At 43.5% G+C, this 25,575-nt stretch overlaps 1 protein-coding gene across 4 annotated transcripts in view; it reads left to right on the top strand.

The window, feature by feature from the left end:
* The window catches only part of LOC126252534 (glutamine synthetase 2 cytoplasmic), a 408,344-nt gene that overhangs the window by 373,059 nt on the left and 9,710 nt on the right, over positions 1-25,575 (top strand). For all 4 annotated transcript variants that reach the window (XM_049953432.1, XM_049953440.1, XM_049953453.1 and 1 more), the window contains exon 3: positions 24,193-24,357. In XM_049953432.1, coding sequence (XP_049809389.1) covers positions 24,193-24,357 — 165 coding nt within the window. The remainder of the gene's footprint in view (positions 1-24,192; positions 24,358-25,575) is intronic.

The following is a 25,575-nucleotide window of genomic DNA, read 5'->3' as shown; positions in this document are numbered from 1 at the left end:
TCAGTTGTTAGAGCACTTGCCCGCGAAAGGCAAAGGTCCCGAGTTAGTCTCGGTCCAGCACACAGTTTTAAATCTGTCAGGAAGTTTCACTTACAGTATATTTCAAATTTTTAGGAACTTTGTTCCAGGAAGAACAGCAATCTATTAATAGTATTATTTCAATACACACACTCGTGATGGCATTAAACTTGGTTATTTTTAGATGACTAGTTTCCATCTTCTAAGAGATCGTCAGACCTTACATTTCTTTGACGACGTAGGAACCATTGTCGTGGAGAAAGCCGGTGTATGTAGGCAAGGAGAGCCCTACTCGCAATTAGCGGGAAACCAGAGTTAGTCCAGCACAAAGTTTCATTGTCGCCATTCCATTATATAGCTGATGTTTGTCCATATTCGCAACTGCGAATACATTTCTTTCACTTAATTATTAATGTAATGTGTCTAATTTCTATATACGTTACGCGCCAGATAGGCTCCGCCGTCTGGTCCTGTAGGCTAACATACAGCCCACCTCTTTCAAACAGAACCAACGCGGCTGTCAAATTTAGTGTCTTCATGCAAGCAAATGATCACCAAGAACTGTTCTTGGCCATTAGCGCAGTCGAATAAGTAGGCGTTTGCTGACCAAATGCAGGTAATAATTTCTTCCACCTCCACGATTCGAACTGGTTACTTCCACGTTTAGTACAACAGTAATACAGCCAAGGCCCTCCGTTGACACAAAATGATGGATTCTATCCCACGTAGAATACTTTATCTTCTACGGCCTCTCTTGACAATGTAGGGGGCTAAAGAGGGAAATGGAGCGCTGGAAGGTTCTCGGCACAATAGCCGCTGACGGAAGCGGGGACAGGCCGGCATGAAAGACAGTCCCGTAGAGCGCCGCGCCTGATGAAAGCTTAATCCTGCGCTCGGCCGGCCGTAAGCCGCCGAGAACTTTTATAACGAGTTGGCTTAAACAGCGGCCGCAATCTCCGCCTAAGTCTCCCAGGCCTATATTGATCTCTTCCCTGCAACTAACAGCTAAAGTTCAAGCCAATCACTTCGCCAAGAAAGTAGCTGCGAGCTGTGCGACAAGGGAAAAAACGAGACCAACCCGTTTACTTTAACGTCTCGGGGCTTTAGTCGCCAGTGCGTAAAATGTAGTCTCCCGCCGTAGTTAGAGACGCGCGAGTGATCTACGTTTTTCGCGGCCAACTTCTCAGTTTGCTATGGCAAAAGTTAATGTACGTTGTAGTAGCAGTAACTCTCCCAATAAAAGTTTATGCTGTCGTAGCAGGTTCATATTAAAGGCTAGTGGCTGCCTGCTATTGTACGTAAAATTCTTGTACACTAGTTATGCCCTATGTGACACCATACAGCCTTACCAGTTGTAAAGGAGGCACTAAATATGGACATGGAAGGCCAAAATCACGCACGTTCTTTGAAACCAAACCATAAATTGCAATAATTTTAAGCGTGATGAGCAGTTATCAGATGAATGACGAGAGTGGCTCATGCAACGACGTTACTACAATGGCAATTAGGGCTCTGTTTCAACGAACATTTTGGCCTGTATTTCCATTCTAGCGAATAAACCCGGCGTTGTCCAGGTATTTATTTGCAGCTCTGCGTCTACGCCCGTACCACGCATCATCTGGCCTTGTGTTTAATGTTCATAATTTCATATCTCCTAAACTATGTGTCGTACAGTGATATAATTTTGTAGGCACAGTCAGCGGCACATACGAATGTCTGCAAAATGTGTTACATATTGAGTTAGTAAAACGAAGCAATAAATTAAAATGTCATCAACGATGCGGTAGTTTTCCACGCATCTCGCTATTCATGACGCCATATCTCCTGAACGATGTGTCGTAATGATAGGTAAGTCAACAATCAGCCGCAGAATTAATTTTGAATGTGCGGCTGATTGTTGACGGGAAACGTTAGCGACACCCCCGGACATTTGCACAAGCTCCGCCCATTTAACCCCCTCCACACCTTCCCCCCGCCACACCGACCAAGAGCGCATCAATATGATCTTTGGCAGTCCTCGTCGCTGTCGTGTTTTTGTTCGTCGTTTTTTGTTCGTCGTTTTTTGTTTTACCGCGGTTGTTCATACTAGCAGTGTTGTGCTGTTAGTACTTATTAGCAGTTTGTGTAATACTGTCAAAATGAAACATAGATATGCACTCTCAATAAAGTTATCATACACAAGGTACCTAATCTTGACTATTGTGGCCAACTGCTCTCAGAACTGATACCTAATAGACATTAAAGTACGATAAGATGTGTTGGAATGATACTGATGAAATTATGTACATATGTTTAACAATAGGCAGCTCTAAAGCTCTCAAACACTGAAGAACTCAAAGTAATCTCATGTTTGCTATAAGCAAGCAGTCATAAGAGTTCACAAGTAAAAATTCACCCATTACACAGGCAAATATTAATGAAGAATGCCACTGTATAAATATCTGACTGCTTGCATTGCGCATTTCTACATTATCCCACTCATATTCTTTAGTCTTACTGAGGTAATCAGAAACAAACCAAGGCATCGACTTTGCCTTGTTTATACACAATATTGACTTTAGACAATCGAGATAATGGACAGCATCCTTGGCGATACTACCAATTAATATTCCCAACAGAATTTCTTACACTATGCAATGTGACGGAAATTTGCGCTCACTGCAGTTAAATATCAGATTTTTTAATATAGTGCAGATGAAAGCTCATGAAATAAGTGTAGATACCATTTTTATTTTTTTCTTATTGATGACTTTTCAACTCGCATATTCAATGAACATATTTGTAATTCTTTTCGCAATGGTACTGGAAGAACTATATTTCGTACCTACTGCTGATTTTCTCCCTTGTTATGACTGGCATATCTGTGATTCCAACAACTTTGATGTTGGAACATGCGGCAGATCATGGGCGGAGCTTAGGATATGGATGGTGTGGAGGGGGGTGATTGGGCGGGACTTGTGCACCGTCCGGGGCTGTCGCTAACGTTACGTAGTGTTGACCGCCGATTCCTCGAAAACATTGCATATCGCAAGATTGTGGTTAGGTTAGGACCCAAGTTCAAATTCAGGACAACAAAACGCGTTGTCGCCACAATTCAGTTATTGGTCACTTAAAATCAACTGTCGTCAGAGCATCTCGCATTTCCATTTTACCTCGCAGCGGCCGCTTCCAACTTTCCTCCGCGTTACACGCTAACAGCACTTGCTTTGTTCACGGCGATTAAAGCTAACCTCTACGAGCAAACTCAAGACAGAAAATTTTCAGTTTCGGCACTAAAAATGAACTATAATTCCTCGCTGTCACTCGTTAGTTATCGCCTCACACTGGCTATACGAACTACCGCTTTATCAGCCGATGAGCAGTGCTTTTTGGCAATTGGTTGTAGATTACAGACGATACTGGCAGATTCCAAACGAAAAAGAATTATCGGAAGAAAAATAAAAAACGCAAAAAGCAAAGCGAAAATGACGCGGCAAAATATTATAAATTTTAAAACAATTACATTTAAATCAGTTAATTGGATAAAAATAAAAATGCAGGTCTTTTCATAAGATTTACAAATAAAAATTTGGCTGTTTTTTTACGAGATTCGAACCTATGACCTTCTACGGAAGTTTATGTGCTTATTGTGCAACGACGCTGTTCTGCGTCAAATTGTTACATTTGTGATAAAGATCCAATAGTGTTTGGTTAGTGCTGTGTATGAAATGCTTGTGTATCGTTAGCATCGTTTTGTGTGTGTGTGTGTGGGGGGGGGGGGGTTCTGTGTTAATAAGAGCCAGATCCGAGATTCCGGGTCCACACACACTGGGATAGAAAGCCGGACAAGGTGAACTGCCCAACCGTTATGGAAATTTGGCGACGGCGAACGTTTTGGGCGTGACGTTCAGCGCTGCGAATGGTGGAAAAACCAGCTCCAACGCGTGAAGTGTCAACTACCAATTAATTTTAATCGGACTATAGCGTGTAGAACGGGCTACACGGACGACGTAATAATAAATGCTCAGCGCGGCAAGAGAGCCACACGAGGAGCCGCTGAGTGATGTTAGGGCAGAGACAAAGGGTTGCGCTATGACTAGAACAGCTGCGGCGGAAAGTACACGTAGTCTTGGCACCGGAAGAGGCAGCGAGTAAGGAGGCGCCCGAGTGGACGGCTCTGCTATAAATAGTATGTGCCGGTCAATATCGGCCGGCTGTGACTGTACCTGCACGCCTCCCTTGTCGGGCCTGCCCCCGACTTTGTGGAAACTTCCGCGTCGCCTTCCGTACTCGTCCGCTACCTGGTTAACCGCAACCACAAAGTGCCTGAAACGTAGGCAGTCTCTTTTTTATTAGAATGGATGGGAAGCTGTTTCTCGCCCAGAACAGTTTCTGACGATTTCCAAACGATCCTCCACTGTAGAAGTACATTTGGAGAAAGCCGCGTGTATACACTGTTACATAGTATGTCTGCAAACTGAAGAGCGAGCAGGTGAGTACCTAATTACGTCGCATGGAGCAACTACAGGCTGAAACTTCCTCGCAGATTAAAACTGTGTGCGGACCGAGACTCGAACTCGGGACCTTTGCCTTTCGCGACAAGTGCTCTACCAAAGTTTGGAAAGTAGGAGACGAGGTACTGGCAGAAATAAAGCTGTAAGGACGGGGCGTGAGTCGTGCTTGGGTAGCTCAGTTGGTAGAGCACTTGCCCACGAAAGGCAAAGGTCCCGAGTTAGAGTCTCGGTCCGACACACAGTTTTAACCTGCCAGGGAGTTTCATATCAGCGCACACTCCGCTGCAGAGTGAAAATCTCATTCTAACTATAGGCTGTTTAACAATGTTGTACTGACACTTCCGTAGCGGACCTTCAAAATCGGTAGCGACACAGACGTTGGGGAGTTGATTATTTTTCACTAAATCCGTTAAACCTACACAGAATACAGAATTAGTGACGAGTATAACAAGAAAAACGAGCACGAGCACAGTCTACTTCACGGGTGGGCAACCGGTGGCCCGTGGGCCGTATCGTGCCCGCGATTGGTTTCAGTCCGGCCCGCGGAAGAAATCGTGCGAAAGATATGGTGGACGCATTAGAACGCTGCAATTGTTGAAACTGAAGGTAATTTGTAATGAATTAGTTGCAACAAGTTGCTTTTGAGGTGTTTATTTTTCCATGATGTCATTGCAAGATTGCTGGCATCCCATCTTCAGTTATTTTCGTTTATTTCCAGTTCGTGAACATTGTTTATTCACTACTGGAATTGCAGAACTTTAGTTGCAAAGTTTTTAATGCGGCTATTATAAAACGTCGTAAGTACAGAAATGACATTCACAACACACAAATAAATGCAAACATCTAAAGATGAGGTGAACATCAAATGAATATACTCTCAGAAACGCGTATAGTGTGTCTGGAAAGGGGTGCCACTCGTATCGGTGTGTTGCTGCAAAAACGTTGTCACCGACTCCATAGTTTGGATTTTATGGGCAGGAGTCCTGCTGGCGCGTCACGTAATGACGCGGCCCGCGAGATTGTGTGTGTGAATCAGCCCCGCGGGTTACCAGAAGGTGTCCATGTCTGATCTACGTAAATGAGCGAACACTGCATTGCACTTCCGGACGGGAAATAGTCTGTCATCCTGTAAAGGCATCGTATCATTCGTCCGACGATGGCCACTTCCTCCGAACCACACGCTGCTCGCTTTTCAGTTTACCGTCCGACTGTGTTATCTGAGCAACCTTAATTTGTCATTGCGGTGTCTCTAAACTGAAGGTGCGACGCGAAGTCTCGTAGGAGGCATGCGATCGTTAATGTAAACTCGAGTCTTTCTCCACTGCTGACTAGGTCGCTAAATAACTATTCACTTTAGTGTTCAGATATGATCTGTAGAAGCCTTTCGGGCTCTGCCAGTGGATAAAGATTCGTGTCTCGTAAGGTTTTTATCTTGGCATATTATAACTGAGAGAGTCCGGACATCGATCTCTCCCAGGCAGACCTCTGCATCTCTGCCACCCGAACATTCCTCATAGGACGACTCAACGATTCGAACGCCCGATACTTTCCTTCCAACACTCTTAACTCGGTAGGTCCTCTCCTAGACTGGCCGGACAAGAACTCAGTAGTTCAGAAACGGCAGAATAACAGTCCACTAATCCGGCTACCCGAATTTCGCCGCTTGCCATGCAGGGAGATGAGCCCGTACGTGTTTAGACAGGGGTGTCTTCTGCGCTTTGGGCAGAGGCAGATGTGAGAGACAGTTTTCATTCTCGTCTCAACTCTTTGGCTGAATCGGATCCCCCTAACGTCTACATTTTTCTGAGTAACTTGAGAAGAATGTACACAAACAAATTCGTGTAAATAGTATCGGCTCTGGTTCTATATCCAAAGACTGACAAGAAAACCAAAGAAAGTGTATTAATACAGAGCAAAATTGTGCCGTGATGAAATGAACAGACTGCACTCTATGAAGTGAAGTGTTCCCATACGAAGTTTAAATGTTATTAGATTAAAATATAAGCTGAATAAAAGTTCTTGCAGTTGTAGTTCATCATACACTTTCTTTTCTTTAAACACGTGTTAGTCAACCTTCTGTCAGATTATTTAACATCACAATTTGCTTTTTTAAATCTGTAGTAAAATTATAATAGTACCCTTTAGTTTAACATTGCTGTATACTTAAATATGGCTTACCGACGTTATAGAGAGTGATAAAGAGACAATCAAAGCTCTGTAGCTAGTTACAGAGTTCGGTTGTTGGCCATGTAATAGTTGTAGAATTTGTCTGAGCGTTCCAGGTTAACGCTACAAAAAGGTAGAATTTGGTAAAGTCGGGTTTAGATAGTGCTTAGATGGAGAATGAACCATTCACCTGGTGTGAGAGTATAATCGCTTGGGCCGCGGGTGGAGCTCGTCATTGAGGTATCTAACCAACTTTCTCCACTGTAGTTAGTCCTGAAACGTTATTTTGTTTGAAAATACGTAGAATTTCACGTGTTACACTAATTTGTATTGCTGCCAAGGAAGTTTGCTTGCTGCATTAAACACTACTGAGCGAAAACAACAAAGCCTGAATAAATTTCGCTTTTGTTTTAATTACGTAAAGATGGCACATTCTCAGAGCAGTCAAAGTACAGAAATAGATCAGACAGACAATGCCATGGTGATTCATCAGTCTTTGATAACAACAATCAGGAATATGTCCTAACCCAGTCTGAGATTCCTTCGACGTTCACTGAAGCAAAAACCTGGTCCATATACCGACATAGTATCTCACGCATCCAAGGCACATATTTTCCGGCAACATGTCCGACAGGATGACGCATGCGAGGATGCTACGGGTGGATAATTAAGATGCTGATGGTGGTTCGAATTTCCAGCAGCTGGATTCGGGATTGGACTGGACCTACCGATAGTGGACGTCATCTTTTGAACCGTGACATGACGACGACGTGGCGTGTGACGTCCTAGGAGCGAAAGACGCAGGTAGAGAGCACTGAGCATAGAGAATGAATTTTCATTCTACACTGGGTGTGCGCTGATCTGAAACTTACCGGAAAATCAAAACTGTGTGCCGGACTCGGAAGCTTTGCCTCTCACGGGCAGCATCCTACCAACTGAGCTAACCAGACACGACCCGGCGTCGCAGCTGCACTTCGGTCAGCACCTTCTCTCCCGCCTCTCAAACTTCTAAGCAGTCCTCCTGCATACCTTTCAGAACTAGCACTCCGGGAACAAAGCATATTGCGGAGAAATGGCAGAGACTAGGAGATTGTTTCCAAGCCTAGGAGATTGTTTCCAGAATGAGTTTTCACTCTGTAGTGCGGTGTGCACTCAGTCGTTTGGGCATTTCCACGCAAAAGGCAGAGGTCCAGGGTTAGAGTCCCGGTCTAGCACAGTTTTGATCTGCTAGAAAATTTGCATACTGAGCATATTTCCAGAATGAGATTTTCACTCTGCAGCAGAGTGTACCCTGATATGAAACTTCCTGGAAGATAAAACTGTGTGCCACTCCGAGCACTTGCCCGCGTAAGGCAAAGGTCCCGAGTTCGAGTCTCGGTCCGGCACACAGTTTTAATCTGCCAGGAAGTTTCACTGAGCATATTTGTTTTGCTTCTACATTTTTGGAGTGAGGACAGATTGCTACGTAGCGAATCATAATATCTAGATTGGGTTGAAAAGTGACAGTTTGTCTTCTGATGACTGCAACGAATGGAGTGTCATGATAATTATAATTCTTGGTATGGTGCGTACTTCATGCATACTGAATTCGATGAGTCATGGATGACGTCATGGATCAAAACAGACATATCGACAGGTTCAGTATTTCTGGATGCAGTTGACAGGTTGGTGTGCAGTTCCTGATCACCATTCTGTGCGTCCAGGGTGAACCTCCAACTTCCAGTCTCCTTGGAGTGAGGCCATGATGTCCAACCGCCCGGTATAGCGGGAGCACTGCGCGAGTGCGTGTCCCCCCCCCCCCTCTCTCTCTCTCTCTCTCTCTCTCTCTCTCACACACACACACACACACACACACACACACACACACAATTTTCTCTAAGTTGGCAGACCGAAGTAGACGGTAGTGGACAGAAACTCATCAGTATGCAATTCCTACAGAGGATCTCTCTCATTCTTGGCTGTGCACGAACTCTCGCGTGACGTAAGAGCTGTGATTGAAGACGAGACCTTTGTAAGATAAGCTCCCGCAAGTCAAGAGAAGCGAGCAGTTTGCTCGGACTCCAGGTCTGACTGCTTATCTGCTTCCTGTGTCTGCAGGAAGGCAGTTTCTCTCTCTCTCTCTCTCTCTCTCTCTCTCTCTCTCTCTCTCTCTCTCTCCTGTCTTTCTTCGCCAGGCGGCATTTTCCGGGCAGATCCCTGTATTCATCTGACAGCTCCAGCTCCCACCTTTCATTGTCTCTTCTGCACCAGTTCTTCTCGAGAGATATACTACTAGATGTTCCACAAGTAAAATACTACTCACTTCCCGCAAACCACTGACAAGGTTATTTTTCTTATTCGCGTCGGTACTTAAATTGTCGGCTTAAACACTATTCTTGTGACGTAATTTCGTTCCGACGCAGAAGGTAAGACAGAGGAATTTCTCAAACTTGCTTTAAAAAATAGTTAACAAACGGTTGTGTGCAGTGAAATGATTTCAAGTGAGAGGTATGTTAAAAGCATCTCCTAATCTGGAATGGGGACAAAAATTAGGACCACACTTTCAGTAATCATAGGAATTGAAAAGCTTACTAAAGTCCACGTCGTCTTGTTTTCATACCCACTTTATCGAAGGCAGCTTAAAGCTCCATCCATGTAGGCAAGTAGCACACAAGCTTTCCGTTTGAATTCCTAGATACAACGGCCGAAAATATGTTGGATGTAAGAATTTATGTATTCCAGGATTACAGTTTCGTCGAATAAATGGAGACTTTTTGATGCATTAAATACCGTCGGCGAAAGATTTATGCAGTAATCTGCTAACAAATGAGAAAATTTTATACATAAATATTCGCTTAGTTTGTCTGATTTGTTGTTATATTTTTACAATATTGAACCAGTACAATAAAAATTTGTCACTTCCTTTCATTAATACGGTATTACATTATTAAAATCTAATTTTCCTTGTTAAATGGGTTATTAAGTTTTTTTATTTGTTATATTATCACATTTGCATTATCAAATCTGTTATCACGTTATTATGCTATTACGAACTTATTTTTATGCTCTCACTGTTTATCAAGTGGGTGTATCAGTAGTAGTATCCTTATCTCCCCCTGAGTGACTGTTAGTGGTGTAATAATAAGGGAACGCTAAAGCTGTTTTAATGACAACCGTAGGTTAGCCATTTTTTATTCCACAGTTAGTTACATTACTAGTCATTTCCGGCCTGTGGCAGTGTGAACTGGAAAATATGCAGTAATGCCTAAAAATTAAATTGTTTGCAGGAAATGAAAGAAGTCTTACAAAAAGGATCGAAAGCGAAGGCATCTTCCATTTTCATTGCCGCAACTTGAAACGAACCTGATAACATTACTAAATAAATACGAACAGCTCTTGCTCTCGACAGCACATTTCGTCAAAAATCTTCTTTTCGAAACTTACGTTTCTCCTCTTTGAATATGCTAACATGAAATTTTCCGAAGCAGCTTTCCAGAAGCTGTGCCTAGTGCCTGTGCGCGTATTCTGCAAGGCTAATCAGGGCACCCGACGTCGCATTCGGCTGCGTATTGCAGCGGCATAAATGCATTCCTGAACAGTCCTGGAATCGGCTTCTGACGCAAGATCTGCTTTGAGCCAGGATCTTTTCTAGGAATATTTACATCGGCGAAATGCTGAACCATAACCTTTCCTTTCTGTCTTCCTACATTCCTTCTGGTGTGCTGAATAATCACAATTTCTTCTTCTTGCTCTCTACTTTTATATCTAGCATCTGGCTGATGAATTTTTAAATTATGCCCTCTTTTCACTCGGGCTAACACGTAAATGGGTGCGACACTGTTTGTCCTCAAAAAAAAAAAAAAAAAAAATCCGACCACCTCAAAATCACTGTATCTTAAATGACAACTCTTTGAATAATGTCCGTTTCAGTCGAAATTACTGCAAGCCATTGGCTGTTCCTCACATCTTTGTAGTAAGCGTTAATTAAGTATTACACTTTTTTGTGCTGAAGTCGTTCTCGGATTTAATGCCCCCTCAAGGAATTGCTGCCAACTGACACAGTTCGTACACCACGTGCCTAGTGAATCGACACATCTCTGTTGTTGGTGTTTGGTTAAGTTATTGGCCATGGTTTCGGGCCGGCCGGAGTGGCCGAGCGGTTCTAGGCGCTTGTCTGGAACCGCGCGAACGCTACGGTCGCAGGTTCGAATCCTGCCTCGGGCATGGATGTGTGTGATGTCCTTAGGTTAGTTAGGTTTAAGTAGTTTTGAGTTTTAGGGGACTGATGACCTCAGCTGGTAAGTCCCATAGTGCTGAGAGCCATTTGAACCATGGTTTTGGGAGGTGCAGAGTTTCAGATCACCATATGGGCATCTAGGTTCACGTTTTCTGTGGTTTCCTTAACTAATTCACTGAGAAAGCCCGTAAACTTCATTCAACAAGGCCCTGGGTAATTGGTTTTGTCACCCGCCTGACAAGACTGATGACTTTGAAGAGACGTAAAATTACCTTTATTTCTTGAACGTGTTACAATTTCCGTTTTTGAGGCTAAAACTAAAAACATTCATTGAATGTTGAAGCAAGTAAAGAGAGAGATTAGAACGGTGATATCTCCTCAGTTTCTTTCCTAGCATTTATGCGTCGCAGGGGGAACCAGTTGTGCCAATGTTTTGGAACAATTATTATTTAATCTTTGACGCCAGATAGCATTCCCGTCACCACAATCTTAAGTTTAAAATAAGGGAGTGAAATCGTCGGCGCCACTTGTCCGTGAATTGTGCAAATTTCGTTCTGCGTGTTAACTGTTTGTGTATCGTTGTTCGGAGATTAGGAATTACCCCAGTATTTGCCTAAATTAGCTTGGAAAATCCCCTAAACCCACAATGATGCTGGCTTGTGCACCAGACCATCCGTCGTTAACGCCGCGCGGAATTGTTCAGTCTGGCTAACCTCCCCCGTCTTGCAAGATAGCGCGTCGCGTGTTGAGCTACACGAGCTGGTCAGTGGTGATAAAACACAAGGGGACCGCGTCTACTTATCGCCGATTTCGTCCAAATCTATGACAAACGCAAGGCAAGACCAGAAATCAAAGTGACTAAGATGGGAGCTCCAGAAGACCAAGCGCTAGAAAAAAATATCGTTTTCTGCATGGGTTGGACAACGCACGAGCCATTTACGAGTACGTTAGCGCAATTTCCAGGCAGTGGTTGGAGCAGTGGAGAGATGACAGGACGGTAATCGAAGGGTCATGTGGTCGGGACTTCATGTCGAAACATTTTTGATGTCCAATTTTTTACATTACTCATGCTGAAAACAAACCGAAATAGGAAAAAAGAACCCATTCCTCTGCAACGTAGTGCGTCATAACCCTCGATGTAAGATTATTTCAAACAGTTTACATATGCCTACAAGAGTACTGACTCTATCGGATAGAGGGTTAAAAAGAACGGTGAATGAGTAGGCAGCAAAATAAAGGAATGCCATTACTTCGTCGAAATCTAAGAGCATAAAACAGGCTTACATCATTTTTTTAACTGAAGTGATGAATCCCTATATGAAACAGAACAGATTCCTTGCGTTAATTGGCTCGTGGGGAAAACAAACAAATACACACTTAAAGGCCGGCTATTGTGGCCGAGAGGTTCTAGGCGTTTCAGTCGGGAACCGCGCGACTGCTACGCTCGCAGGTTCGAATCATGCCTCGGGCATGGATGTGTGTGATGTCCTTAGGTTAGTTAGGTTTAAGTAGTTCTAAGTTCTAGGGGACTGATAACATCTGAGGTCAAGTCCCATAGTGCTGAGAGCCATTTGAACCATTTTGAACACAATTATACGAGATTTCGTCATAAATAAGGACTGCCATAGTGCAGTATTAGAGTAATTCCTGCCTAAGGCACTGCACCAGTGCAACCTTGGATGTACATTTTAATCATCGGGTAAGAAATTTCACCAAACTGCTTGTACCTCATCGAGAGAGAAAAAGAAATCGTATCCCGAGAAGACAGCATTCAAAGTACAGCACATTCTGCATCACCTAATATACTCGCCAGTATTCGGAGAAATGACCCATTAAGCTTGGTTTGCTGCCAAACTGTGCGATGAATGCGAATCTTTCATGAATGTAGACAAAGTTTTTCTATAGAACCATGTAATTGTAAAAATGTGGCTTTTACAACGTGTTGTATATGCCTCGTTTTTACGATGAATTTCACCCCAGAACGTGCAAATCATTAACTGTAAAATAATACACCTAATAATACACCTAATTTTACACAAAGTTCTCGTGTAGGCCAACCTCTCGGAATCTCTTCCTGGAAATTTACTTCGAATCCAAAAGTTTTCTTTTGTCTTTTCATGCCGTTTATGAAAATATTAATCAGCACAATACAGTGAACATTATTTCGGTTTATAATGTAAAAATTAAAGAAAAAATTTCTAATATGGACTCGACCCTACGGTCCTTAGATTATCGTTCTGTAATCTTTCCGCTGCACCAATCGCTGCCTGGAAAGTACGCTAGCATAAAGGGCTTGTGGCTCACCTACCCGCGGCGACTGCTATTTTCTCTAAATGTTTGGCCACCTGAAGCTCCCACTTCTGACATTCTTATCTGGCCAAGCTCTGCAAATACCATAAATTATGTGAATACGTGGTGTCCTTTCGGACATTTTCGAAAGAACTAATACCACGCGGAATCTGCAGCTGTGATACATATTATGTAAACTGGTGGTGGAGGGGGGAGGGGAAAGGACAGGAAAGGGAAGGAACCACTGATGTAGGCGCATCCGCATTTAATGCGGAATCAGTAGCAGCGAGTGAAAACAGGTGTCGAACTGGGATTCGAACCCGGGATCTCCTGCTTATTATGCAGTTGCATCAACCACTGCACCACCCGGACACAGTCCGCGCAATTGTCATAAGCAATATCGCAGCATGCCTCTCGGCCGACACACACACACACACACACACACACACACACACACACACACACACACACACACACACACACCTCTGTATAGGGAGAGCTTTAGACACACATCCCTCACAGCACCACCTATCCGCAATCTCCGTCCATGTCCTCTATGCTCGCTACTTTGAGATTCCGCAGGTCAACAAACGTAATTGTGCATCTAACACTGAAGATAATAGATTCACTGCCCATCGACATGGACGGGGACAGCGGATAAGTGGCTCTAGGTGGAGGCGTGCCGAGATAAATAGTGTGTCCGGATGGAGCAGTGGTTAATGCAACTGCCTACCAAGCAGTAGATCCCGGCATGTAAACCATGTCCGGCACACATTTTCACTCGTCTCCGCTGATTCCGGATAGTCCAGATGTAGCTGACATCAGTAGTTCCCTCTCTTCCCTTTCCTTTCTCTCCCCCCCCCCCCCCCCGCCTCCATATTCAATTTACATAACAAACACCATAAATTTGGACGAAATGTGTCATGAGGAGTAGCGCAGTCCCCGTCTCAGTATTAAATAAATTGCTCCCGACATCGGCGTTAAATTTTGTTCAGTGTGTTGAATACGGTGTTGAAGCCAGTGCGGATCGAAATTTGTGCGGTCCACATGTAAGTCACCACCTTAGATATTCACTTTGCTACTTGTCGCTCTGACAACGAACTAACATTGCGATAAGCCACTCTCCATCGCAGGAGTTGCTGGCACGGGTGAGAACGATGTGGATAAAATCTCCGATTTAATTTGGCCGGTGTCTATCGATTCCGAATTGCTCGATCAGACGAGCAGGCGGCGCAGGCTGGAGGCTGATAAGTCGCAGGTTTTGCCGCCAGTGAGGCGACACTGGCACCACCCCGCGGGCGTCTCGATTGCACTCCACTCCAGTCCGGCCCGCGAGGCTCCCGGAGAGTAGGGGTGGGAAGAACACGCCGCGGCCCCCCTGATTTCCTTGTTGTCACCACAAGGCTTTCTGGAGGGGCGGCCTGCTGATTGGGGCAGTCGTAAAGGAAATCGATGGCGCCGTCTGACAGCCAGTTACTTCGCGTGCGGCCTGCCACGACACGGCACGCTCACGCCATTGTACGACGCTCTGGCGTGCCCGGCGCGTGCTGGCTCCGAGTAGTGTGCGTTGCACCCCCAGGCTTCATTAAGCCGGCGTTCCCGTTGTTGGCGCAAGTGTCACGTCCCCCGCAGACTTCCGCCTTTGTTAGACTGTCTTAAAGGTGAGGTAGAGAACTGAATATCAGCTGTTTCACGAATGTGATAATTTCCTCGGGTTAATAAGCGATAATAAATCGGGTGATCACCCAAAACCAGTGTTAGGGAAGCCAAATGGAAGACTTCGGATTTGTTGGAAAGATACAGGGGAAAATGCAGTGCGTTTGTGAAGAAAATACAAGAAGCTAGCACAAAAAGTTACAAAATACTGTTCCAGTGGTTGGAGTCCTTTGGAAGTAAGCATGACACAAGACATCGAAAGAATTTACTCTCTGTGTTATCACATACACTATGTGGTCAAAAGTATCCGGACACCTGGCTGAAAATGCTTAAGTTCGTGGCGCCCTCCATCGGTAATGCTGGAATTCAATATGGTGTTGGCCCACCCTTAGCCTTGATGACAGCTTCCACTCTCGCAGGCATACGTTCAACCAGGTTCTGGAAGGTTTCTTGGGAAGTGGAAGTCCATTCTTCACGGAGTGCTGCACTGAGGAGAGGTATAGATGTAGATTGGTGAGGCCTGGCACGCAGTCGGCGTTCCAAAACATCCCAAAGGTTTTCTATAGGATTCAGGTCAGGTCTCCGTGGAGGCCAGTCCTTTACAGGTATGTTAATGTCGTGTAATCACTCCGCCCCAAGCCGTGCATTATGAACAGTTGCTCAATTGTATTGAAATATGCAATCGCCATCCCCGAATTGCTCTTAAACAGTGGGAAGCAAGAAGGTGCTTAAAACATCTGTGTAGGCTTGTGCTGGGAAAGTGCCACGCAAAACAAGGGGTGCAAGCCCTCTCCAAGAGAAACAAGACCACACCATAACACCACCGCCTTCGAATTTTACTGTTGGCACTACACACGCTGACAAATGACGTTCACTGGGCATTCGCCATACCCACACCCTGCCATCGGGTCGCCACATTGTGTACCGTGATTAGTCACTCCACACTGTTTTTCCACTGTTTACGCTCCTTACACAAACAGAGGGATCGTTTGGCATCTGCCGGCGTGATGTGTGGCTTATGAGCAGACGCTCGACCATGAAATCAGTTTTCTCACCTCCCGCCTAACTGTCGTAGTACTTGCAGTGGATCTTGATGCAGTTAGGAATTCCTGTGTTGATGTGGATAGATGTCAGCCTATTACATATCACGACCCTCTTCAGCTATCGGCAGTTTCTGTCTGTCAACAGACGAGGTCGGCCTGTACTCTTTTGTGCTAAGCGAGTTCCTTCACATCGGAAACAGTGGACCTAGGGATGTTTAGCAGTGTGGAAATCTTGCGTGCAGACGTATGACCCAAGTGACACCCAATCACCTGACCACGTTCGAAGCCTGTGAGTTCCAGAGGGCGCCCCATTCTGCTCTATCACGATGTCTAATGACTACTGAGGTCGCTGATATGGAGTACCTAGCAGTAGGTGGCAGCACAATGCACCTGATATGAAAAACGTATGTTTTTGGGTGTGTCCGGATACTTTTGATCATAGTGTATCAGCACCAGCCCACGGGCGTCAAAATTGCCAGTGGAACTGGAAGTTTCCGTCAGACGCCCAATGGTGCATGCCTGCTGAGCTATGCCTACACTGGATCTGGACTAAGAGCACCCTCTCCCGCCGCAATATAGGAAAGCTGGCGGCAACCACACAGCTCACTTGCACTTCGAGCCTCTTCGCAACGTGATGCTATACAGATGCAGCCTAGCCGCGGCTCCGACAACGTCGTTTGTGCTGTAGTGCGGAGGGACTCCTCCCTTTTTGACAGTGTGAGCTAGACTTCTTGCTGTGTTATTTCTAATGATAAAAGTTAACCAAATCTTGAGTTTATTACGTTAACTTGTTTGACAATTATTTCTATACTTCTCCATATTTCTCACGACAGTTGCCAAGCCACTCTGTAGCCTACCTCCCCTTACCGCCCCGTTGCGTACGGAGTCGCACACAACAGTCCCGGTCTTACGATCGTAGCACGTTGATACAGCCCACACGAAAATACAAAAGTATTCGGGAATTTGAAGCAGAACTCTTGGAAGAAATGACGTTGTCTTGTCAAAACCATATTGCGTAAATTTAGAAAACACATACTTGAAAGAGATTGTGCTACCATTCTGCTACCACCATTGTACGTCTTGCGCAGACACCGTGAGACTGTCATTAAACGTTAATGCGTGAGCGAGAAAAAAATTTAGAAAAGATTCGAAATTATGTTTAAAACTTGCTGGAAGTCGCTAAGTGCTCTCATTACTTAACACTGGACGAGTATATTCTGGGTAATTTCCGCTCCGCAGTGCAAAGTCCAGTTGCAGCTGGTCTATCTAACGCCTTTGAGGGGCAACAGAAGTATGAATTTCAATGTGTCATGTAATTTTGTTAGAATTTATAAATTAAAATGCTGTCATAATCTACTCATTAATACGTATAAACTTAGGTTAACTTTCTCTCGCTGGTACACCCCCACCCCTCCCCCGATTCCCTCACCCACAAAATAAGGAAACGGAAAAAGTTTCACTTACTACATTTTCGCTGTTCACACAATAAAACTTCAGCATTAGGCGTGATATTTTAATTTATTAATACTTTACTCCTAAATCTATTTGTAACAAATTTTCCGGACGGTATCGATATACAGCACTGTAATAGCTTGCAAAATATTCACGAGATAGGACGTCATAAACATTGAGAAGCGTCAAAAGCTAGCTTTTGCTTTAAACGGAGCGGATATTACCCAGGATATACTCATCCAGTGTTTGATAACGAGAGCACTTAACAACTTGCAACAACTTTAAAAGATAATTTCAAAACTTTTCTAAACTTCTCCTCGCTTACACGTTAAAGCGGGAGAGACGATGGTAGCAGCAGAATTCTCGCATGAGCTTCCTCGAATATGTTTTCCTGGTTTACCGAACAAGAACAAAGTCTCCCTTTTAAACTCTACATTTTTATCTCCCAAGCATCTCTAATATTCATTTGCTTGGACTGTACAGCCCTGTTACGACCCTAGCAGTGCGTCTGCGAATTCGTTCGGTGCCCGTTGTCATACTTCATTAATAACGATTCCAAACGCTGAAACAGTACGCAACAAGTGGTCATACCAGTGTCTTGAACGGGGTTCCCTTTGCAGCTCCACCACACTTTTGCAGCGCCTTTCTAACAAATCCAAGTCTTCTGTTTGTCTTCACTGATTTAACGTGCTCGTCCAGCTTCATGTCGCCACTCAACATTATCCCTAAATATTTAATCCGAGGGTATGTGACTTGCTCCAGATGTTTTCGACTCATCTTGTAAACGGATATTGTCAGAATCTGTCTCTTAGCAGGCATTATTTGGCTCACCACTTTTGACACAGGACGAGGTGGCGGTGTGGTAAGACACTGGACTCTTTTACTTTTTATTATTCTGATGATGGAAGCTTGACTTCCGAAACGCGTCAATCTTAGTGTTTTACACTATAAACGAGTGGTTGAGCCGATATATTTCTTACCATCGACATTCACAACCACGACCACTCATCCAGTATGGATAAAATCAAAACACTGTTTCGGAAGCATCGGCTGTTCCAGTTCCCGTATGACCATTTAAATTTAGGTTTTCTATGATTTCCATAAATCACTTGACCCTTAAAGTGACAATGTTTTGTCCCACAGAACAATGTAATACATGGCAGTATCTACTCTTCAAGAATACTAATCAATAAAACTGCTAAATTTATAGTGCATTACTAAGTCCACCATGAGTTACGGGGTGGCAAATATTCATACCAATGAACCAGAAGCACAAAAGCAGTGCCGAAGAAGTTTTAAACAAATCTGCGGAAAATTAGCAATAACAACTTCTGTTGTTGTTCATATGCCTTCAAGAGTAAGACGTTTCTCAAAATACTGGTGTTAGCAAGCAACTTTAGACAATTCACACAAATCCACATGTAGAGCGATTACGGTATCAGTCAGTTTCAGGAGTTTCGTGAAAAGCTTCTCAGAGCACCGACAGTCTACTTTAGCTGCCGCATCTGTACAAGACGATTCAGCTACGGCTTCACTTGACACAGTGTTATTCGGATTAACATCAGATACCATAGTAGTGTTTGAAACTGTAGAAAGGATAACTACATCATCTAGATCACTCACCTCAGACTTCTGAAGCTTCTGCGTGCTCTTCTCAGCAGTACATTACACGAGCGGCCAGAATTTCATCTGCCTTGGGACTATGCCACCTCCATGAAATCTTTCTTAGACGTATTCATTAATATCCTAATTATCTTCTAACTATAGAAACCAACTACAAACTACTAAATAATATCCCTATTACATTCAATGGTGTGCAGAACAGTTTTCGTCATGTTGCGTGTTTTCAATAACCATCCTAAGAGTGCAGTGTCACCGAAAACAATTTATATCGACGACTGATATTTTCGAGGTATTACCTGCAATGTTTGAAGAAACATTTCACAGCGGATAATGAGTAAAACGGGATGTAACTAGAAACTGAATTCACAACCGTCTCTTTGCTTGGCGCGGACGAAAACTAGCTGTAAACATGCCTACAAACGACTCTGTTATTAATTTTATGCTTTATTATTTAGGAAATATTACTGTGAATTTACCTTAATATTTTTATCGAAAGAGCAAATTCACAGGCTACAAACGCTAGCCGAACACAAAACCAGCTCCGAAGACGTGAGCCTCAAATGCCGTAGGTAAATATTCATATCATCATTCACTCGTCTCTTGGTATCTCAAAACTATCGATTTAGAAGCATAAAAAATAGTATTCGTACTTATCAGAGAAGCTATTGTGAATATATTAATACAAATTCAATCGATTAATTGCAGCAAATAAAGTAATTAACTACATTTATGATATTTACTTAAAGGCCGGCATGGTTCCTTTGAAAAGACACAGCCGGTGCTTTGTACCGTTCTTCCTTAATCCAAGCTTGCCTCCGTCGCTAATGACCCGGGAGCTGACGAGAGTTTAAATCCAAACCTTCCTTCAGTGTTTCACAAGCACACCCGGAACATAACACTGTTTTGCAGATAGAAAATCATACAGCTTGCCTGGAAGCACGTGGAAAACCACTTGAAAATATTAGCTATTCGGTCAGCAGAAATGTAAATACTGTTTCATTGCAAACGAACAGACCACGTGACCTGCCCGAGAGAACTGGACCTGGGAGAGCGAAGTGACTGCAGCTGTTAACTTTCGATCATTTGTTTGTCCAGAGTATTCTGGACATAACACTGTGAAGCCCATATTTTCCTCCTCTTCAGAGGAAAAGTGAAAAGACTGCTCCAGAAAGAGTCCGAAAAATGTATTTGACTGACCAGAGTCATATCGCGCTAAGAGTAAAGAAACTGAACGCTCAAGTGTCTAATCGATCTTGATGAGGCAAGAGAAGTAAGACACGAGAAAAAAGCATCTGTCTTACGGCAAGTACTTCTGCTTAATGTTTCCATGGATAAGTAGCAGCAGGTAGCTCACTGAAACACGGATATCTTTCCTGTAACAGTTGCCTTGAAATTTTCGACATTTAATTCGGAAGAGGATGCAACTGATGTTCTGAGTTTTTAATAGGCATACTTAAACTGATTCATCGTAACACAGCCCTATAGTTGACGATTTTCGAAGATTTCTTTCATTAATTCCACCATATTAACTCACTTAGATATATGTAATATTTTTTAATGAGCAATGTCACTCTTATCTAATCGGTTATTCTCCACCTTAGTGAACTATGTGTCACCATAATGGCAAGCGAAACCCCCTTGAAAATATGGGGCACAGTGATAAAGACAATGTGACGTTCAGGCTGTATTGAGCTCCAAACCGAACTCTGAACTTTCTTACAAGCTTTGAACGTGTTAGATAATCTATGGGACATTAAATACAAATAATGCAAGAGCGAAGGAAACCTATTTCTGTGACATCCTTTCCAGTGTGTGGTTGCCACTGCAATCAAATGTAATTGAAGAAGCAAAATTGTTTCCTTCGTAAAATGTTGCACAGCTCGTCATCTCCTGGAATGTCTTTTGATACCAGCGAATTTCAGTCTTAGAGCTCGAGTCATAATATTAATTTTCTATCGTTCACTGAAATTAACTTTTTAAATCACATTTTTGCCGTGTGTCTGTAATTATATTTATTACGTCCACTACGACAGTTTCGGCATTCGAGCCAGTTTAAACTGCAACGTCGAAATTGCAGTACTTAACATAATAAACAACTACAATGAAATGGCGAAAACATTTCATTTAAAAATATTTGGAGTACTTTGATCCTCAGTAAAGAAAAGGTGATCCCCAGCAAACAAAAATTCGCTTCTTTTCCCTATTTTCCAACAGATTCTAGCCATTGTAAAGTTCACAATTCGTTTTTAAAAGTTTGTCCTATACCCACTTTACACGCAAAATCTACACTGCACAGTTCTGGAGGAAAGGGGGCTTGTTCGGCTGACCCGAAAAATTGTTTGTTTGTTTTTGCTCCATTTGAGATACATGAAACAAAATCTGCACTTGATGTACCTCGATCTAGTTATGTGATTGATGAATGCGATAAACCTCTAAAAACCTCGAGGCGCTACCAAGCCAGGATACCAAACGGCTGACAACATATTTGCATCACTATAGAAAGAGTGTAAGATCTTAAATAAATATAGCATAGTTTACACGACAGCGATGTTGTGAGCAGAGTTCATCGGCTTGTTCTTAGAGTGCACAGTATCAGCAAAATGCTGGGGCTTCCTCAAGGAAGTGGCAGAGTTGCCGGCGAGATGGCAAGATTTTTCAAACCACATTTCGTCGCGGCTGTTCTCCTAAGCAGCCGGAGAAGTAGTTTGTCAGGCTACGGAGACCCGTTCCGCTGAGAACAGCTGAAGAGCTTCCAGAAACTTCAGAGGAGAAATAAGCGCAGGGCTGCAATAAAAGCGCCGTAGCTGCTCTCCTTTGTGTTCGAATTTGCTGCTGGCAATCAGCAATAAGAAGAAATCTCAAAAGGAAGTCGTTGAAGTCGACAGTAAACGGTCGTTCGCTTTCCAGACCCACAGAAATAGTTCTTCAGATGAGACAAAATTGGTTGGCATTAGCAACAGCGCGTGCAGATGCGAATTATGCACGCAATTGCAAAAAGAAAAAAAGAATACTTGCACCACACTTCTGCAGTGTAGCCACTGGCCTACGTGAAATCGGTGCTGAGGATTGTGGAGATACAACGTATATGCTTTCTGAAATTACGGGTCTATGAAAATTATGGTGAAGTAATTTTTGTTACTTGCACCCACAGACAACGAAACAGGTATAATAGACAGTCCCCCGTGTTATTTCATCAATCGTCTGGACCAGAACCATTTGTTCTGTCCCTCGTATAGCACCAAATACCACTTCCTTTTCGCTCACTCGGTTTTTTGTTTGTTTCGTTCCCTATTTGAGTCTGCGATGAAAAAATGTGAAGCCGACAAAAACGTATTTCGTACGTTTCTTCGGCACATTTGTCAGTAAGTTAAAAGAAATTTGAGTACAGAAGTCATGCATAAATTTTACACTTTCGACAGTTACCACAAAAACGCAAAAGTGATACAAATAAAACGCTCAGCTACTTCGTCAGGACTGTTCTTTGTAGCTGCTTTAACGTGCGGTGCAAATGGTGAATCGAGAAACTCTTTGACTTTAAACACGAGTAAGCTATAATGGAATTAATGAAATAGTGCTTCGTCTTTAAAATTGTTTAATGAAATAACCTACATCTGTGCAGTAAAACTTTTTCCCTATTCTGCACCAGTTTGAGAGAGAGAATTCTTTCCTTCAAAAATGTATTTTCGCTAACGCGTGTAAATGGGGGACAAAAATTACTTGAGCTATGTTTTGCAGTTACTGGTATAATCCAGCTTGTGCACGGAAAATCCGTTTATGTTTCATGCGGTACCTAAAATGTTTTCACTTCTATAGAGATCTAAAACGCAGAAAAAAAATTGTTGCATGACAAGCCCGTCCACACGCAAGTCTTTTTGGAGAAGCAGTATTTATTCCCCTGAACGTCAATATTTAAAAGATTATAGTTTGTATTCGAACTCTTACTTTCACTTTCCACTGACAGGTTCTTTTCCCTCCCCCCTTGCTTACATACTGATCTTACTTAAAATAAGTACATCTGACATAGCATTCATTCTAAACTAGTATCTTTAATAGTGCTAGAGTTTTTGTGATCGTCCCAGTATGCGTACAGTTTCAGTTTTAAGGTTGAAAATACACATTTACGATGTACAGACCTAGCCAGCGATGTGCTGTTTGTTATATCGTTTAGCCTAAGGAAATTTCGTGGTAAAGTAAAGTTCTGTAGTTTCACGATCACGGTAGCACGGTCGTTGAGACACTGACTTGACCCTTGCTCGGATGGAGCAGGATAAAAATAGTTATGTAACTGTTCTCTGTGCTCCCCCTAAATCTTTTAAGACTGATTACAGAACGGATACTTCAATAAGACCACTACCGTTTTAATTTCCTAACGTTGTCCAGTCCCTATGTAATAACGACGCCGTCTAGACGTCAAATTCTAACTTTTTTACTAAACGATTAACTTTAATGGGTGGATTGGCGGAGAAGTGTCAAACTAAAAGGCCAAGGGCTTCTTGGCACATTGTGCTTTTTTTCACTTAACGTAACTTCTAGTGACAGTGCTTTACGAATTTGGAAAGAAATAAAGTTGCACCGTGGGTTGGATACATCGTTACGCCTTGTCTCCCACAGTAAATGGTTGGGTTTCCCGATTCCCAACTAGGAAGTAATAAGACCACTCCCATCCCACTATCTTCTGTACTTGCTTCCACAATCGTTATTTAATAACAATCCAGGCCGAAAGTATTGTCCTTCCTAAAATAATTCCAGTAAGATCACGACTAACATTGTCAGCAATATCCGCGAAATAATCTCGTCTTACCTCTATGCCTGAGAAAACAACATTGCAAATACAGTAGTTTTTTGTAAGTATAAGGTAATATAGTTTTAAGGAACACTTGCTCGTCCATAACGAAGCGCATAAAATCATTGTTCCATTTAGTTCGCGCCGGCCGGAGTGGCCGACCGGTTCTAGGCGCTAGTCTGGAACCGCGCGACCGCTCCTGCCTAAGGCATGGATGTGTGCGATGTCCTTAGGTTCGTTAGGTTTAAGTAGTTCTAAGTTCTAGGGGACTGACGACCTCAGAAGTTAAGTCCCATAGTGCTCAGAGCCATTTAGTTCGCCTTACTATGGACACACTTCTTTATGGCTGGACTCAAGAAAATCTGGCTAAAAGACGACAGCTCCTAAAGAACCAAAAAAACGTGTGAACTTGTGACTGCTCATACTGACAGCAGCGTTATCGTTGTGTTGCAGACTACCCCATCTGGAACTACGATGGCAGCTCAACGTACCAGTCCGAGGGGCACAACTCCGACCTGTACCTGCACCCAGTAGCTGTGTACAAGGATCCGTTCCGGCCCGGTGCAGAAAACGTGCTTGTGCTCTGCGACACCTACAAGCCGAACAAGGAACCCACAGGTTAGTTGCCCACCTCCGTCTCTAGGCAACTGCCGCGGGAGATTAAAAAGTATCTCTTCTGCGCTGTCCGAAGCTCGTGCTGCTTCTGGATCACGGGGTCCCGGGTACGATTCCCGGCCGGGTAGGGGATTTTCTCCGCTCGGGGACTGGGTGTTGTGTTGTCCGCATCATTTCATCATCATTATTCGTGAAAGTGGCGAGTCTGAACTGTATAAAGATTGGGAATTTGTACGGGCGCTGATGACCGCGCAGTTGAGCGCCCCACGAATCAAACAGCATCATCTTCATCTTCTGCACTCTGTACGATGATTCACGGGGAACGTAAAGAGATGACAGTATGAATCATTGCGAAGGAAAATATCTCACACACAAGTGTATGTACTATTCCCCCGACATAACAGCCGTTTGAAACTGATAGGAAACTGCGCGAGTAGTAGTAAAACATCTTCCTTACTCGGTTGTGTTTTGTTGTTAATTTGCCTTTACACGTAAGTCCGACGGAAAAGAACAGAATGGAAACGTTTGAGATGTAGCGTTACATGATGAGACTCAAAATTAAATGGACTGAGACGAAATGTCGTGGTTCGCCACATAATCCGCAAGAAAAGAAATCTGTGGAGAACACTAATTAGGGAGAGGATAGGATGGCAGGACATGTGCTGAGACGCCAGGGAATGACTTCCATAGTACTCATACATACATACATACATACAACTGAGGACGTAAAGTGCAGGTGCCACTTTGAGATGGCGAGATTGGCATAGGAGAGGAAATTTTGACAGGCAGTGAACTGATTACACAAGAAGAAAAAATAGTGCAGCTACGTGTAAACTCCTCTAGCCACCGTAAGGTGTATAGCGGAGGGTACTCTGGCACATTTAGTACACAGAGCAAGTGAAATGACTGTTTTCGGTATCCCCCCCCCCCCCATCTCTCTCTCATCTTATTCTCATGATGATGAGAATACCGGCTCTCTAAATATACCCAACATGGTTTCTCCAAAACGTTGTCTTTCTTCCCAAGACTGCCATTTAAACGCCACGAGGATCTCTGTTACACAGTTGTATGCCTGTTAGATCACTGCAGCACATCTGATGTCTGCTGTCATGCTTACGTGGTATGGACCCCAATCACCGAAGCAGTATTTGAGGGTCGGTTGCATTAGCTTCTTGCGACAACAATGCTTTGCTGTTGATAACGGCACTGTCAGCGTACAAT

The sequence above is a fragment of the Schistocerca nitens genome, chromosome 1, assembly GCF_023898315.1.
Source record: "Schistocerca nitens isolate TAMUIC-IGC-003100 chromosome 1, iqSchNite1.1, whole genome shotgun sequence".
NCBI classification, from domain to species: domain Eukaryota; kingdom Metazoa; phylum Arthropoda; class Insecta; order Orthoptera; family Acrididae; genus Schistocerca; species Schistocerca nitens.
This window is presented reverse-complemented; position numbering and strand designations above follow the sequence as displayed.